The sequence below is a fragment of the Rattus norvegicus genome, chromosome 8 (assembly GCF_036323735.1).
Source record: "Rattus norvegicus strain BN/NHsdMcwi chromosome 8, GRCr8, whole genome shotgun sequence".
NCBI classification, from domain to species: domain Eukaryota; kingdom Metazoa; phylum Chordata; class Mammalia; order Rodentia; family Muridae; genus Rattus; species Rattus norvegicus.
This window is the reverse complement of record NC_086026.1, coordinates 132,352,899-132,369,841: the sequence shown is the minus strand read 5'-3', so window position 1 is coordinate 132,369,841 and position 16,943 is coordinate 132,352,899. Positions and strand designations below refer to the sequence as shown.

The following is a 16,943-nucleotide window of genomic DNA, read 5'->3' as shown; positions in this document are numbered from 1 at the left end:
CAGGTACCAGAGGTACACAGCTTTGTATGGGTGATCGTCAGAGGCCAGTGGCCGTTATTGGGATTTCCAGGCTCTTGTATGCCAAAACAAGTAATTAAACCAAGGACACATGGATAGTGATAGACGAAGAGTCCATTAATTAAGAAAAAGGGAACTTCCAAGGAATAAAGTGTGCCAGAGCTGGGGAAAAGGCTAGAGGCCCAGTGGCAATTGCTGTCCAAAGGACTGGCACACTCAATATCATTGGTTTTTGGGTCGTTCACATAATATAAATTTTTCTAGGCATGCTGCCATGTGTCAGCTTTATCGGGGACCACTTAGTCTTCCTCTCTCTGCCTTCTGGCTTTTTGTTTTTGGCATGCTAATTTTGACCTCAATCTTTGTCCTACTTTCCACCCACAGCTTCCTGGTTTGTTTCTACCATATTCATCGGCACATGTGGTGCTAGTAGGGCTGTGCACTCACTAGGCAGTTTTCCAACTCACTGAAGTATTGATTCATTTAATCTTCAGAACTCAGTGAGATTGGTGCTGTCTTTACCTTTAGTTCAGACAAACTGAATTGCCAAAAATACATAAGCACAGAGTCCTAGAGTCTATGCTTAAACCTTGAGAATTAACTCTAGAGGTGTGACATTAACTCTGTTTTGTTTGGCCTCCTTCTCCCACACCAAGTTCCTCTTCTCTTGGATCTGGATTGGCCTCATGTAGTGACAGGCGATGGCTACATCACAAGATGATCCAAGTGTGAGTGTAGCTCTCCATTTTCTATCTCAATTGCCCCCTTTGTATCACAGACATGCCCTATACTTGACTCCAATTCACTACTCCTCTGCCAGGAATCCTGTTGCCATTTTTCCTCCATCCATCCATCCATATGTGCTTGAGGAGCGATGGCAGCAAAAGGGGTGAGCTACTGCCACTGGACCATCCTCTCAGGACAATTTTAGCAGATGTTTATATTATTTCTTCTAGAGTTCTGCAACAATTGAGGCCCTCTGCTCCTCAAATGTCTGCTTAGTTTTGCGGCTATCATAAAACATAAAGGCTCTATCCAGAGCACCCACAGGGCTTAGTGAATTCCAAGAGGGTTTTACAGCAAAAGAGTATCTTGGCAAGAAATGCCACAAAAATTACACCATGCAACAGATGAGCTAGAAACCCGGGACAATGAAGAGTCCAAGGAATCTAGGAGAATAACCCCAGCTAAGACTCATAGCAATGGGGGTATGGGGCCTGACCCAGCCATCTACTGTAACCGGGCAAGACTTCCAATGGTGGAGGGATTGGAACACCAACCCAGCCACAAACCTTAGACACACAATTTGTCCTGCTTACAGGACGTGCAGGGGTGGAGCAGAATTTAAGGGACAAGCCAACCAATGACTGGCCTTAGCTTGAGACCCATACTATAAGAGGGATCTCACTACTGACACAATTGATGGTATTCTGCTATATTTGCCTAGTGTAAATGTCGTCAGAGGGGCTTCACCCAGCAACTGTTGGAACAGCTGATGACCCACAGCCAAACATTGAATAGAACTCAGGGAAACCCTGTGGGAGCTAGAGAAGTCAAGAATACCACAAGAAAACTTACAGAGTCAACTGGGTCCATGGAGGCATATGGAGACTGAACTGCCAACCTGAGAACATGAATGGGACAGACCTGGGACCTCTGCATATATGTAGCAGTTGTGCAGCTGAATCTCCACGTGGGACTCCTAAAGTGGGAGAAGTGGGAGCAGGGACTGTCTGTGACTACATCGCCTGCCTTTACCCTCAGTAGAAGAGGATGTGCCTAGTCTTGATATGCCAAGGATGGAGGGAGGGGAAGCTGTGTTTGGGATGCAAAGTAAATAAATAACTTAGTCAATAAAAGAGTGGGAGAGGGAGAGGTAGAGAAAAAGAGAGAAATTTTGCTGGCAGCCAAGATTGGGGGGGTGCCTTGCGAGCTCTGATGGATGACCCTACATTTCCAGACCTTAGCTACAAAGCAGGTAGCTTAACCTAATGGAAGCCAATCAAAGAAAATTCACCTCTCTTACAGTCACACCAAATGCAAGTTTCTGGAGTCAGCAAGTCTTGTAGGAGGCAATCCTCTGTGAGTAGCTCAGATGCAGTGTAGGGGAGGGTAGACACACAGTTTGGGGATATTCCCCTAGTTGACATTTCTTGTTTTATCTATTACGTGATGGTAATATTTTCCATCAGAAGTTCCTCAGTTCTATTGAGATAGAAAATGAAGTAGTCCAAACAACTTCCTTCTTATGTCTGATTCAGCAGAGAAGGCTGGCAATCTGGACTCAGACTCTCAACCAGTCTCGTGCATGGCTTTATCAGCATAGCAGTGCAAACTGAAGTTCTGGGGCAGGAGGGGGCTTGGGGTGGGGAGAGCCATACCTGTGTAAATATTCCTCAAGACTGACTGACTGGTGGGTGGGTTGGTTGATTGATTGATTGATTGATTAGAACATCTGTGATTGGAGAGAAAAATTACAAGTCTCGGGTCTAAATTATCTTGAGCTACTTTGTTCCTCTTAAGAGTCACTCATTGCCTTCCGTTGTGTTTGTCCTAACAGCTATCCTTATGACTATTAGATAAACCTTTTAGAAATGTACTGACAGCCTCTGACAACTCAAAGACTAAGAAAAGCAAGCGGAGAGCAGCTGAAACCCACAGCGGAGATTTCTCTACTTTGTTGTTTCACCAATTAACTTGATATTCTTTTTTCTCTTATTGTAGAAACTTCATGACACTGTTGTCACACTACTATTTGGGGGAACCTGATATCTATGTTCCCAGTCCACAGTCACTCATATTAATCTCCAGAATAAAATACTTTTCATTCTCTTTCAAGTGAGGGCTGGGCTTTGTGTCAACACTGTCCTCACAAACATAGTGGCATCAAATAAGTGAATTCATAAGTGATAGCTTAGAGCACCAAGAGATAATGTTCCAGGGAATCCAGATAGAAACTGTAAGGCTTCTTATAACATAGAATTCACACACACACACACACACACACACACACACACACACACACACACACAGAGAGAGAGAGAGAGAGAGAGAGAGAGAGAGAGAGAGAGAGAGAGGATGAGGAAAACAACTTCATGAACAGGATCTCATAAAAAGTATAGTCTAGGGGCTGGGGATTTAGCTCAGTGGTAGAGCGCTTACCTAGGAAGCGCAAGGCCCTGGGTTCGGTCCCCAGCTCCGAAAAAAAGAACCAAAAAAAAAAAGTATAGTCTAAAATAGTTACACTCTACCTGGTATATGATTAGAAATCAAAAAGTGTTGGCTATAATTCATATACAAGCTTTGCCATAAACCCAGTAGGTGGCTTTGCTGTCTAGTTTTATGTCAACTTGATACAAGCTATGAACATCAGAGACAATGAACCTCAGCTGAGAAAAATGCCTCTATAAAATCTAGCTGTAGACATTCCTGCAGGACATTTTCTTAATTATTGATGGATGGGAAAAGGCCCAGCCCATTGTGGTTGGTGCCATTCCTGGGCTGGGGTCCTGGGTTCTATAAGAAAACAGGCTGAGCAAGTCAGAGGAATCAAGCCAGTAAGCAGCACCCCTGAATGTCTTCTGCATTAGCAGAAACCTGGACCTGGAGCTCCTGCCTCCAGGTTCCTGCCCTGACTTCCTTCAATGATGGACTATCCAGTGACAGTGTAATTCAAATAAACTATTTATTCCCCTACTTGCTTTTGGTAATGATGCTTATCACAGCAATGATAGCCCTAAGACAGTGGCATTACCTGTACTACCAGCATGTAGGAGAGAGAGGCGGTGCTAGCAGAGAATGAAGGTCCCTTTTGCTAGTTCTTAGCCTCATAGATAAAGGAGCTTAAGAAAACTTGAGAACAGTTTTAGGGTTTGAGAGAAAAAAGACAGCAGGGCAGCAGCATTGTAGTTTCCAGGGAGACAGAACACCATGCTATTTGAGTTAGAGATCAGGAAGGCAGGCAGTCTCAGCAATAAAAGTTGGCAAGAAGCTGCAGGGGAGGGGGGAGGAATCTTTAGAGAAAAAAAAGTGAGGATGTCCAGAGGGAAGTGAAAAGAAGCTGGAAACCCTTTCCTCCTTTTGCAATAAAAAGTGGGAAATAGTATGTTTGCACTGCATATTATGCTGTATAGAAGTCACTGTGAAAGTCCTTTACCTAACTATTCCTGATCCTGGACACCAAGAGCTAAGACTTTCTTAAATCAAGCAGCAAATTCAATGAGTACAGATTGAAATCTGTAGCGTTTGGGGATTTTTAAGATTTATTTACTTTTATGTACATTGGTGTTTTGGCTTGCTTGAGTGTCTGTGGGAGGGTGCCAGATCCCCTGGAACTGGAGTTACCGCTAGTTGTGAGCTGTCATGTGGTACTGGAAATTGAACCAGGTCCTCTGGAGGGCAACCAGAGCTCTTAACTGCTAAACCATCTCTTAAGCAAAACTTGGAGGTTTAAACTCAAGCAACACAGCTGACAGTCTGGGTATCCAAGATTGCTTTGCTTCACAAAGAATGAACAACCTGGTGCAGTGCTTCAGTTTCTCTTACAGTTGTCCTTTGGTAGAGCCCAAACAGAAGTTGTAGTACTTGAGTTGACACGTTTTGGTAAGTTCCTGGGTATCATGCAGATTCAATCTGAAACCAGAGACCCCTGTGAATTCACCACAAAGTTGGGCCTAAATACCATCCCTGGAGCTCCCAACACAGCAGCAGTACCTTTTATTTGGGGGTTATTTGTTTTGGATGTTTAGACAAGGTCTCACTGTGGCCCAGTATGGCCTTCAGCCTACTGTACAGATAGGTTTGCCTGAAATTCTGATCCTCTTACCTCTATCTCCTAAATTCTGAGATTAGGAATGAACCGCCACGCCTAGAAAGCAGCACTGCCTTTGATGTGACAATGTGACCACATCAGGTCTCATTTTACATGGGATTGCAGCTCACTCAGAGCCATGTATCCTGTTGAAGTTGGTTGGACCAAAAGATTCCCAATCCACGACTAAACAGTATTTTAGAGCTTTAAAGTTTGGACTAGAGAGCAGTTCATACTGAAACCAAACATAAGGAAACACTTAAAAAAAAAACTTTAGCTCCAAAACTCCATCCTTAATGAAGAGGAAGTTTGAGGCCAGCCTAGACAACTTAATAGAACCTGAATCAATCAGAGGGTTGTTGCCTATATGAAGCTCTAGCACTAGAAGGGGAGAACAAAGGAAGCACAAAACATACAGACTTGAAAACGTGACATGGACTCAGACTCAGGTGAGTTCCTTTGCGTACATTGTAAACTTACATTTTCTTCTTCTTTTAATAGCCAGCATCAGGGTTCTGAAGCTTTGGTGGGCACCAGAACCACTTAACGAGCTAATAAACCCTAAGAGTTCTGAGGCTTGACTCTGAGATTCAGATTCCTTTTATCTGGGCTTTCCCACGAATCTGTACTTCTAGAGAAGGCAATCTATGTACCTTTCCTTGAATAGAACAGGTATATGTTTTCCTTGCTGAAAGAAATGGAGGGGGTTGACTCCAAGTTGCTATGTAAGTTATTATTTTTGATGGCTGAATAATTTAAAACTGTGGTTCTCAACCTAAATTATCTCTAAAACTAAATTCACTCCTCTAGAATTGAGATAAATCATGGGGATGGTGAGGACGGAGGGCAATGGAAAAATGGAAGCCAAATCCCTATTATATGTTAACATAAAAATAACAACTTCATTTTAAGGAATACAAGCAGTTTTCTCTGTGCCAAATATGAGTGACCATGACCCAGTGCATGGAGTAAAGTTATCATGAAAGACTTGATGTACTGGGGACAAAGATACATGATGTTTTACTTTTTGAGACAAAGTCTCACATAACCCAGATTGACCTCAAATTCACTGTGTTACTGAGGATAGCCTTGAACTCTTGATTCTCCTGGAAAACGCCAATACAGCAAGCTTTTACATGAACCTTTATAGTCACAGAACAAGAGCGTCATAAACTAAGGTCTTGACTAAATATATGACTGTATCCTCAGGAAGGCAGCTACAGAAGGACATAGAGATTTCCTATACACATCTGTCTGAGATGGTGTGGCCTTCTCAACATAACATACATGCTCAACCCATGGTTGAGCTATTATATCAAATACAGATGGATGCTAATAGAAAATGGCCATTACAACACAACAGATAACTTTTTTATTTGCACCATTCCGTCTCTCCACAATCACAAAACCCTAGTAAGGCAAGGACAAAGAGTCTTAAGGCTCCAATATACAGAAAACTTCAGTTCACTACTTAGGGAACTAGAATTTGCCACCTGTCTCCTTGGAATCCCAAGTTTTCCTAGCACAAAACAGGATTACCTCCAAATTTTCCATGAAAATGGAATGGTTTTGTGAATATCCAATATCATTTTTGCTTCTAACTTGTTGAAAGCTTGTACTGAGAATGGATGTTAAACATTGGCAAATACTTTTGTGCATTTAACAAAAAAAGATAATGTAGGCTTTATTTTTGTTCTGTCAATATGGTGACCTAAATTGTTTAACATTAGAATATTTATGCAACTTTATGCTTCTAGGGCAAACTTATTTAGTCATGTTATAATATGTTCTAAAATATATTACTGGGGCCAGAGACATGGCCAGGAGACAAAGTTGCTTGCTACCAAGCCTCGTGGCCTGAGTTCTATCCCAAGGAGAAAAACAGTTTCGCAGGCTGTCCTTTGACCCCCAAATGCATACCATGGCAAATAGGTGATGCGTATACTCACAAACTCAAATAAATAGTTTGGAAAGAATATTTGTGTTGAGGTAAAGCTGTATGTCAGTTGGTGGAGCATTTATCTAAAGTGGACAAAGTTCTGGATTTAGTCCCCAGCAATGACTAAAGCTGTGGTGACACAGGTCTTGAATCTTGGCAGTTTCAAAGTAGAACCAGGAGGATCAGAAGTCAAGAGCCTTGGCTTATAATGAGTTTGAGGCCAGCCTGTTTCAATAAATAGAAAGAGAATTTTTGTGGCTGTATTCATGAAGAATATTAGGCTGCAGTTTTTGTTTATTGTAAATTTTTCATCTGATTTGGGAATCGTGGGTATACTTGCCTTATAAAGCAAGTTGAAGGGAATATTTATATAAGATTGGTGTTATTTTTTTCCTCAAACATTTGAAAAAATTCCTAACACTAAGCTATGCCTCCCTTTCATGAGGCAGCACTTCAAATATCAATTCAGTTCTTTCAGATATCACTAGCACATTTATGGTTCAAAGATAATCATTTGAGCAAGATATATGGGCAAAATCTGGAACTTTCTTTTTTCCCCTTCTGTTATTTACACCTCTCACTTTCTAGTATTTTTAGTTGCCCTAAATCTGGTTATCTGGTTCTTCAAAACAGAAAAACAATTCACTATCTGTCTAGCTTATTCCATTTAACACAATGATCTCAAATTGCATTCATTTTCCAGCAAATGACTTAATTTTCTTTATGAGTAAAACTCCATTGCAAAGCATTTAACTAGGGACTTACTTGACAGTTTAGAGAGTTAGTCCATCATGGTGGAAGTAGACAGGTATGATATTGGAGTAATAGCTGAGAGTTTTACATTCTGACTTACAGACAGCACTCAGAGAAAGGGAGGACAAACAGAGACAGAGAGGAACAGAGACAGAGGACAGAAACAGAGAGACAGAGAGACAGGAAGACTGAGAGGCTGGACCTAACTTGTGCTTTCAAAAACTCAAACCCTACTCCCAGTGACACATCAACTCCAATAAAACCATACCTCCTAATTCTTTTAGACACACTAACTTGTGTCTGAGCATTCAACTATGTGACCCTATAGGGCCATTCTCAGTCAAACCACCAGAGTATACAAGCCTCTTTTTTTCTTTATCATTTCATCAGTTGAGAGATAATCTTTGGCTTATTCTGAATAGTGTCATAAGAAACATAGATGTTCAGGTATCTCTGCGTCATATAGACTTAGAGACCTTTAGGTATATACCCAGGAGTGGATCATGTGGTGAAAGAACATCTATAATGATTCCCATGGTGTTAAACCACTTTACATCCTACTAGCAGCAATAATGGTTCCTCTTTTCCCACATCCTCACCACCATTTGTTGTTTTCACAATAACAGGCACTCTTGACTTGAGGGATAAAATATCAGTATGGTTTTAATTTTCATTACTCTCATCCCTAAAGATGCTAAATACCCTTTATGGCTTTGATCATTTGCACTTCATCTTTTGAGAATTGTCTTTCATTTCATATTAGATTATTTATTGATGGAGTTGTTTGAGTTTTAAAGTTTAGTTTTTAAAATTCTTTATATATTCTATTATTAACCTTCTGTCAAATGCATAACTTAGCAAAGATTTTCCTCCCATTCTATAGACCATCTCTTCATCTGATTGCTTCATTTGCTATGCAGAAGCTTTTTTGTGACTGATGTAAATCAATGCTGTGTGTCCTTGGTCAAGAAAGTCTATCTACAGGGGAAAAAAGTTCCTTAATGACTTTATGTAGTGGCCCAATTCTCAATCTTGTTATAAATCGCTCACCAGTGGAATCTGGCCCATGGACTTTACTTTTTTGCAGCATGGATCATCATTATGATCTGTATTCCAGTCATGTGGATTTAAACCCAACGTGTCTATCATTTCAGATGCTCTCAGTATACCTGCCTCCTGGGTCCAGATGGAGTCCTCTACAGTCTTTGATTATGATAAATCGAATCTTCTATGTGACAACAATGTCATCTTCTTTTCCATCATCTTCACCATTGTCCTGTACTCTCTGGTATTTCTCCTCAGCCTGGTGGGTAACAGCCTGGTTTTGTGGGTCTTGGTGAAGTATGAGAATCTAGAGTCACTCACCAATGTCTTCATCCTCAACCTGTGTCTCTCAGACCTCATGTTCTCCTGCCTACTGCCCGTGTTGATCTCAGCACAATGGGGGTGGTTTCTAGGCGACTTCTTCTGCAAGTTCATCAACATGATCTTCTGCATCAGCCTCTACAGCAGCATCTTCTTCCTTACCATCATGACAATCCACCGATACATGTCTGTAGTGAGCCCCATCTCCTCTCTGGGCATCTATACCCTCCGCTGCCGCATGCTGGTGACCACATCTGTGTGGGCAGCCAGTATCCTGTTCTCCATCCCTGATACTGTCTTCCACAAAGTGATTTCCTTAAAATGTGACTTTTCTGAACGTCATGGGTTGTTGGCATCAGTCTACCAGCACAACATCCTCTTCCTCCTCTCCATGGGGATAATCTTGTTCTGCTATGTACAGATTCTCAGGACCTTGTTTCGCTCAAGGTCCAGACAGAGACACCGAACGGTCAGGCTCATCTTCACCATCGTGGTAGCATACTTCCTCAGCTGGGCTCCTTACAACCTCGTTCTCTTCCTGAAAACTGAAGTCATCCAGCTGAGCTGTGAGGGAAGACAGCAGCTGGACTTTGCTATGATCATCTGTCGCAATTTGGCCTTCTCCCACTGCTGCTTCAATCCAGTGCTTTATGTCTTTGTTGGGGTCAAGTTCCGCAGACACCTAAAACGTCTCCTCCAGCAGGTCTGGCTGTGCCCAAAGACATCCAATCCTGTTCCATTCTCCTACTCCCCTGGTACCTTTACATATGAGGGCCCCTCCTTCTACTGAGAGGAGAGGATGGGAACATGGAGATGACTAGGTGAGCTGAAGGAAGACAAGAAGAAGTGGATCAGGAAGGAAAATATAACAGTGGAGATACCAGCATTGACTACAGAGGTGTGGAGGAAAGACATGATAGCTCTGGGAAAGTGGCTTCCAGCTGGGCAATTCAAAGCAACACTTCCTGATGAAGCAACACTTCATCATTCATTCTTTTACTCAGACATAGATTGCTTATCAGTGATTGGTCAAAAGATCCTAAATGGAAGGATTTCTGGACTTGAAGTTAATAGTATGTGCTAACTTTGAAGTCAGGTTTCTGGCACATAGGGTTGTCACAAACTATTTTTTTTCCACCTTGGTGATGGCTGACTCTGTGGTTCTTAGCAGCTACTGAAGAAAACGGTCTCTTCATGACAAGAATAATCACATCTTCAAATAAGTACAGTCACAATGAAGTCTAGACCATAAAATCCCACTAAAATGAAGATAGTACTGTATTCTGGCAACAGCTGCTAACACATAAACTGGCTTTTAAACATTTATCTCATAACTGAAGGAATGGATGCAAAATGTGTTACTGTCTACACTAAGTAATTATTTGGACAATACAAAGAAGAATAAGATATTGTTGCTAACTTCCAGTTGACACCAATCCATCCAAGAAGATCCAGATAAAAAAGTCTACTTAACAGAGGCATTCAAGTTGAATATTTCTCTGTCATTTCATCTCTTCCAAATTGAGAAAGATGATTTCCTCCATCTGGATAATAGTACCAGCTTCCCCCTTTTAACCAAGTACTGCATTCCCTTTCCCTAAGTTCACAGAGCCAGGTTCTGTGGATTCTGCGTTTCCAGGATCTCTCCAGCTTATTCTCACGATCACATACCGGTGACTCCACCTCTACTATGCTCTCTATTCCATAGTGTCTTCCTTTTGCTTCTTTTTTTCCTCTGTTCCTTCTCCAGGAAGCTGCACGCCTGAGATTTTTCTTTTATTTACAGCTTCTCTGTCTGGAGTTTTTCTTTAAAGCTTTAATAAAATTGTCCTCAAGCTTCCTTCTGAGTTACTTCTTAAATTCTTTTATTAATGAAACTAATAACCCAAAAAGAGGACCCAGATTTCCCTGGTAATATAAGGTGACTCCATCAGGATGCTCCAGAATTTCAGGTAACATTATTACCTTTGGGAAGTTTAGACTGTTATGTCTGCATCCAGGGCCAGAGACAGAACTCAAATCCTGTTCTTTCAACCAAAAATAAATAAAAACATATAACAGTAGAGTTTGAAGAATTAATGAAAAAGTTAAAAGCCATAAAACAGCTATGGTTTACCCAGAAGAAGTAACTTTCAAGTGGATAGAGAGATGGCTCAGCAGTTAAGAGCACTGCTATTCCTCCAGAGGGCCTAAGTTCAGTTCCCTAAGCCCACATGGTAGCTCACAACCATTTTTAACTCCAGTTCCAGGGGAATCCATTGCCCTCTTCTGGCCTCCTTTCCTTTGTAAACAAAGATGAACATTTCATATATCTGACAATGTGTTGGTTAGAAATGCCTCAGGAACCTTCTACTTCATCCTACTTTATATCCTGTCCATTAGCCAGGTGAACTTGGAATTCCTTTATGTCTCCAAGACTCAATCTCATCTTTGAAGAGCAGAAATCTCTATAGCACAGAGCTGTGTTGAGTTTTAAACATGATGCTCTATAGGTTTTTGGTTTTGGTTAGGGTGTGACATACTAGGTTTTAAATATATACAACCATCTACTGCACAATATTTTGGTCAAAGTTGGATCACATATGACTGTGGTCCCTTAAGACTAAATCATCTAGTGATGTCATAGTCATCTTAATTTGTCTAACTATACCCCAGATGAATTGTCTATGAAATTCTCAAAAATGCATCATTACCCTTAAATAACTCATGATTGTTGGAGGTCCGTCTTCCTCTTTTCTGTAAACTTATTTGGGGTCTAGGTTTCAACAAGGGTATTTGAAATCTTTCTTATAGGAACAGGACTGAGGATGAGGGTTCAGAGACAAGAGTCATGTGACTAATCTTGGTAAATCAGACTCTGGAGACCAGCATCAGGGTGTAGATCTGGGTTTATTGCCCAGCACATTAGCTTATAGAGAGTGTTTGAGCAATCCCAAGCCTCTAAATCTTTGGTCAGTCATAGCTCACCACATCTCAGCTCCAATAAAAGCTGAGATTGAGGAGGTAACTCAGAGAGGGGTTGGGGAAGCATCATCACCTATTGGGACGTCCGTGAACACTCAGAAACAACCGCACTGTCCTGGCCTTAGTTCCTTTTTGCTTTCTCACTGGTGTTCTGGAGCCATCTTAGATCTAATGCTATGTACGGTAGATGAGGACTCTTCAAGTTGTCACAGGAGCCTGTGGCGCTGTGTGCTCTCCATCCCGCATTTTTTCTTCACAAGGTTGTCTTCCACATCCCCCACACTCTCATCCTTAAACACCCCAAAGCTGTTCAGACTGTGGTAAGAGCAAGTTTTTCTTAGTTCACTATATTGATAAATCTTCATTTCTGATGTCACTTCCTCCCACTTCTCCCCTTTTTTGTTTTCCTTTGTTAACAGAAAAGGGAATCATTTCTGTTCACGAGGTTCCTTTTTATCCCCATCTACAAACTGCCAACTCCATCAAGTTAATGTTGTCTCATATACCTCTAGTATAAAAAATGAAATTAACTAAAAAGATTTATTTTTCCTTCCTGTATGAATATATCCTGAAAACCTGGAATGCTGAAGTCTGGCAGATGCCACTATTTTGCAAAAGTACACAGGCATTTCTAGCTAAAATGGCAAAAAGTAAGGCAGAGTGAGAGGCCAGCCAGAGCTAAGGAGCAGAACCTAATCACGGGCTGACATTCCTACGTACTGTCCCATTTCTTTAGCATGTTCATCGATACTGGAGTCGGAATGCAGTGTTCTCTTTCATCTAGCTTTAGGGTGCTTTGCAACTCAGCAACAAGGAAACACAGGGCTGAGGAAGCTAAACATGATAAGTAGTTCATTAGCACATATTTTCAAACACTGATTTTTAATTCTTTGTTAAGGAGGGGAATCAAAAACTGAGAACTTAGGTCCAGCAATACACACTTAAGTTCAGTTTTTTAGTTAGATAAATAAAAATTAACAACACAAAGATACTAATGAGATTATTTTCACATTGGAGGATTTCTGAATCAGGCACATTATTTTATATTTATAACTCATGCACAGTCCAAAGCTAATCAGCCACATTGCAAGTACTTAATAACTGTAGACAACAACACTAGATCAGGTTTCCAAACACGACTTCCGCGTATGCAAAGCCTAGTAGGTTTCCAGGAAGTGGCGTCACGTCGTGAAGCATGCCGGGAGTCGTAGTTATTGTCCATCGGCCAGTTGCACCCTATGGGAGTTGTAGGCCACCTGTGAAGCATACCGGGAGTCGTAGTCCGCGCGCGCTCTGGGTGTACTGGGCGCTTCATGGCCGCCGGCACTGCGCTTGCCTACTCTTCCGCTCGGCCCTAGAAAGTTTCGTTTCTGCCCAGCGGTGGACCCACGAGCGTGTAAGTGCCGCGGGCGCCCAGACAGACATCGGGGACACTGGGGCTGTTCTGGACGCCGACGCTGAGGCTTCGAGGGGGCGTGGGTTGTCACCTGTTGCTGAGGCTGTCCCCTCCCACACAGGGCGCCTGCCGCCGCGGGAGAACCCTCTCGCCAGAGGGGTTGGCTCCAATACCTAGGCTGTCTGTGGGGCCGTAGAAAGACCCTCAATACTATCCCAAGATCTGAGCCGGCCGAGGGGGGTCACCCTGTGGAACCTCACGGTGAAGCCGCCCTGTGAGGCGGAGCTTCGGCAGTTCTCCTGAAACCCTAGCACAGGAGCCAAACCCTAAAGTTCTCGCGGTCAGTGTGGCTTAATCCCTAGAAAGCCAAAACCTCCTCTCTGCCTGATTCCTTACGCCCCTTCGATCCAGGGAACACAGTCTGTGCCTTTTTGTGTCTTCGCTGACTTTACCCACTGCCCTTGTGCTCAGATAGTTCAAGGTAGCTCTGCGGTGAAGTTTCTGGAAACACTTGTAAGACAGCTTAGTGTATCTGGTGTGGTAGTTTGTCCTCTTGGCACCCAGGCTTGGGCTACGCATGGGGGACGGGGCGGGGGCGACATCCTATTTTCATAAAAGAAGAGAACATGTGGTTGACACTTCAGCCAAGGTAGCTTCCTAGTAATGCTATGATTCTTTGTGCCACTCTTCAGTGTCCCCACTGCTGTCTCCTGCAGAAAAACAGCACTTGTTTCTTTCTGTCCCTGTGCTTGTTTGACTTACCACAGGTGGTTTCCTTTCTAGACAGAAATGGGTCAGGACTTAATCTACTTATAGCCTCTCTCTGCAATGGTGGTCTGAAGCAGGTTAATTCCTCTGCCATCTGCTTGCTGCTGTTGCTGGATGGGGGGAAGGGAGCTATAGGTTTCTGCTTTTAGTTTTGCAACCTTCTGGCTGCCCTCTCTGTCTATGACAACCAGTTCTACTGTGTTGAAATGCAAAATACTGATTATGGGCCAGGATTGTTATCGTGGAAATCTGCAGAGTGCTGACTGTCATCCTCCTTTCACTAAAAGGATCTGAAAAAAACTATAGCTTTAGGAGACAGAATTTATCTGCTATTGTTTGTTTAGTGTTCATCTTTGTGTACCACTTCTTGAAAATTGTTTATTAAGAAAATAGATAACATATACAGAGCCTTGCAGTACTGTGTGTGTTCTTAATATTTTACTTTTTTTTTTTTTTTTTTTTGTAATTGGTTTTGTAACTTGGAAATGGCCTCAGGTTCCTTTGCCCCTTAGCCAGCAGGTGTTTAGCCCAATCCTTTGGAGGAGGATAAAAGACACCACTTGTAATAGCAAAATCATCAATAACATCTGGTGGCCTTGACTTCTGTTAGTCTTTGAGCCTGGAGGCCTGCTGCCTCCAGAACACAGAGTACTCAAGAAATGTCAGTCCTTATTCCTAGCTTCCCTTTACAGGGAAGGGTTGGCTGACAGGTCACCTCTGATTTCTGGAGATTTCAAAAACAAGATAAAACTCAAGATGGTTGTAGCAGTGTGAGCTAGAGAAAGCGTGTTGACTACCTATGATCTCATGCCGGGAGCCACTGGGAACTCAAGAGTTAAGGACCACATTCACTACAAGCATCCCCCAGGCAGCAGAAAGGGTCATAACTAGGGTTTGTAACCCCAGAGGTACCTGTAAGCAGAGGCCAGTTATCTGTGGCTATGTTGACATCTGGTCACCTAAGTGGCTGTTGTATTCTGCTTCTCCCAAGCAACATTTGAACCTCAATTTGAACAGTTATTGTGGGGTAGAAATTGGGGTGTTACTGTGAGTTTACACATGGAAAAACACTGTCTTCTTTCTAGTTACTTTTTGATGGATCACTAGAATTAACTGAAGTGTCTGTACTCTCCTAGGAGCATGGTTCTGGCCATGCTCAGTTGGACAAGAGGAATATTATCATCCACTTTCTAACATTGGAGCCATTTAGATAGCCTGGTGGTTATAGTGGCCACCAATGATCCTTTTTGTTCATAAGACTCTGTCATTGGAACAGCACTGAAGGCCCATTTTCCTTTGGTCCAAGTTGCACTGTCAGGAAGAGGGTATTTGCACATTGTGGTTTAGAGGAAATGTGTAGAAGAATCTGTGGTGTGAATACTGTACTGTGGCCTGGTGATTGGTTTCAGTATCTGTGGGCTGACCTAGCCAACCAGTAGCCTGAGGTACTACTGAACCTTTGGCCTGAGGCAGGACATCACATTTGGGATTTCTTAGCATCCAAAGAACTTGGCCCAAAACAACCATCCAAGCAAACTTTTTGTATGCTTGGAGCTAGACCAAGAACAAGTTCCCAGAAAGATTCAGTATAAATCTGGACAGTTGAACCAGAGATGGTCAAGTGAAATGAAGCTGTAATGGATTTGCTGAAGCTATATCCCTGGACAACCAAAGATTTAGTCAAGAACACATAGAAGATCCTTTCTTAGCTATTTTAGCCATTGAGATTATCTATTTTTCCCTTCCTCCTTTTTTCAACCACAGTTCTTAATCTGCATGTGAAAGAAGATAGAGGTTCACCTCCCCCACACTGTACCTAAAAAACCAGATGGAAAGTGGTTAGATAACCTGAAGTGAACTAAATGTACATGGAGTCTCACTAGTCATGCCATGATCCTTACTTATCACATTATTTGTTGAATAATAAAGTACATATAGCAGTCTAAAAGCCTGAACAGGGTACTAGTAAGGGAAAGTGTCTTGTCCATTCCTCCTAGCTCAAGCTTCAACCACCCTGGGTCTTGGGCTTATTCTGTTTCTATCATGCTTCTCCCTGGGCACATACCAGAAACCTGGCTCTAGATACCACCCTACCTCAGTTTGCCTGGTTGGTATTGTCAGATCCACACATCAGGGAATGGAAAATGACTCTGGGGAAATGTGTTACCTGTTAGGCTACCACAACAAAATGCCACAAATTAAGCTTAAGCAACAGTTCTAAAGTCCTAGATAAAGGCTTGACTGGTCCTGAGGCCTCAGCTGACCTGCATCTGGATGCTTTCTCACTGTATTCACATATCCATAGTGTTTTGTGTCTTCATAGTTCCCCTTACAGAAACACAAATCAGATTGGATCAGAACCTATCATCAAAACTTCATTTAATCTCAGATATCTTTCTACTAAAGACCTGTCTTCAAATATAACCATTTTCTGAGGTCTGGAGGTAAGGCTTCAACCTAAGACCAGGAGGTAGTCATAACACTGCCTCTAACCAAAAGGTTTGGTTACAGAAGGCTAGTGGTCTAGTGTACTGATTATTGTTATGGATCAAATGAAGATTTATGAGGAAGACTTCCCTAGAGAACAAACTGTGATACACACTTCTTTCTGTCTAAAATAAGACCAGAAAGACTAGAGGAATTAGGACAAGGTTCAGGGAGCATGACACAGATCTTGGTCTTGATAAAGGGCTATTCCAAGGTAGTCCATACCAACACAACTAAGAAAGGATTAATGGAAAATCCTGTCACCCCAGAAATGGGACCTTATGTAACAGACTTAGATGTGAACGACAGGTCTTATAGAAATCCCCTGAGCACTAAAAACACAGCAGATCTGTCTATACAGTCTAAGGTAGAGGACATATTCATCATCCATCACTGAATTATGTTATTCCACTCACTCCTGGAATTGTACCTCTGTAAGAGTC

General features: G+C 42.2%; 2 protein-coding genes across 6 annotated transcripts in view; both read left to right on the top strand.

Annotated features, from left to right (window-relative positions):
* The window catches only part of Xcr1 (X-C motif chemokine receptor 1), a 36,577-nt gene extending 23,755 nt beyond the window's left edge, over window positions 1-12,822 (top strand). For 2 of the 4 annotated variants that reach the window (XM_039081319.2, XM_063265313.1), the window contains one exon: window positions 8,675-10,725. In XM_039081319.2, the coding sequence (XP_038937247.1) occupies window positions 8,707-9,675 (969 nt within the window). In that variant the 5' untranslated portion in view covers window positions 8,675-8,706 and the 3' untranslated portion in view covers window positions 9,676-10,725. Of the gene's footprint in view, window positions 1-5,185; window positions 5,278-8,674 lie in introns of those variants that run through there. The other 2 variants (NM_001106871.1, XM_039081320.2) reach the window with 2 other exon arrangements.
* A 209-nt stretch (window positions 12,823-13,031) lies between these two features.
* Window positions 13,032-16,943, top strand: part of Fyco1 (FYVE and coiled-coil domain autophagy adaptor 1) — a 67,273-nt gene continuing 63,361 nt past the window's right edge. Inside the window, exon 1 of one of the 2 annotated variants that reach the window (XM_039081318.2) lies at window positions 13,032-13,245. The gene's annotated coding sequence lies outside the window, so the exon portion shown is untranslated. Of the gene's footprint in view, window positions 13,246-13,390; window positions 13,665-16,943 lie in introns of those variants that run through there. The other variant, NM_001106870.1, reaches the window with a different exon arrangement.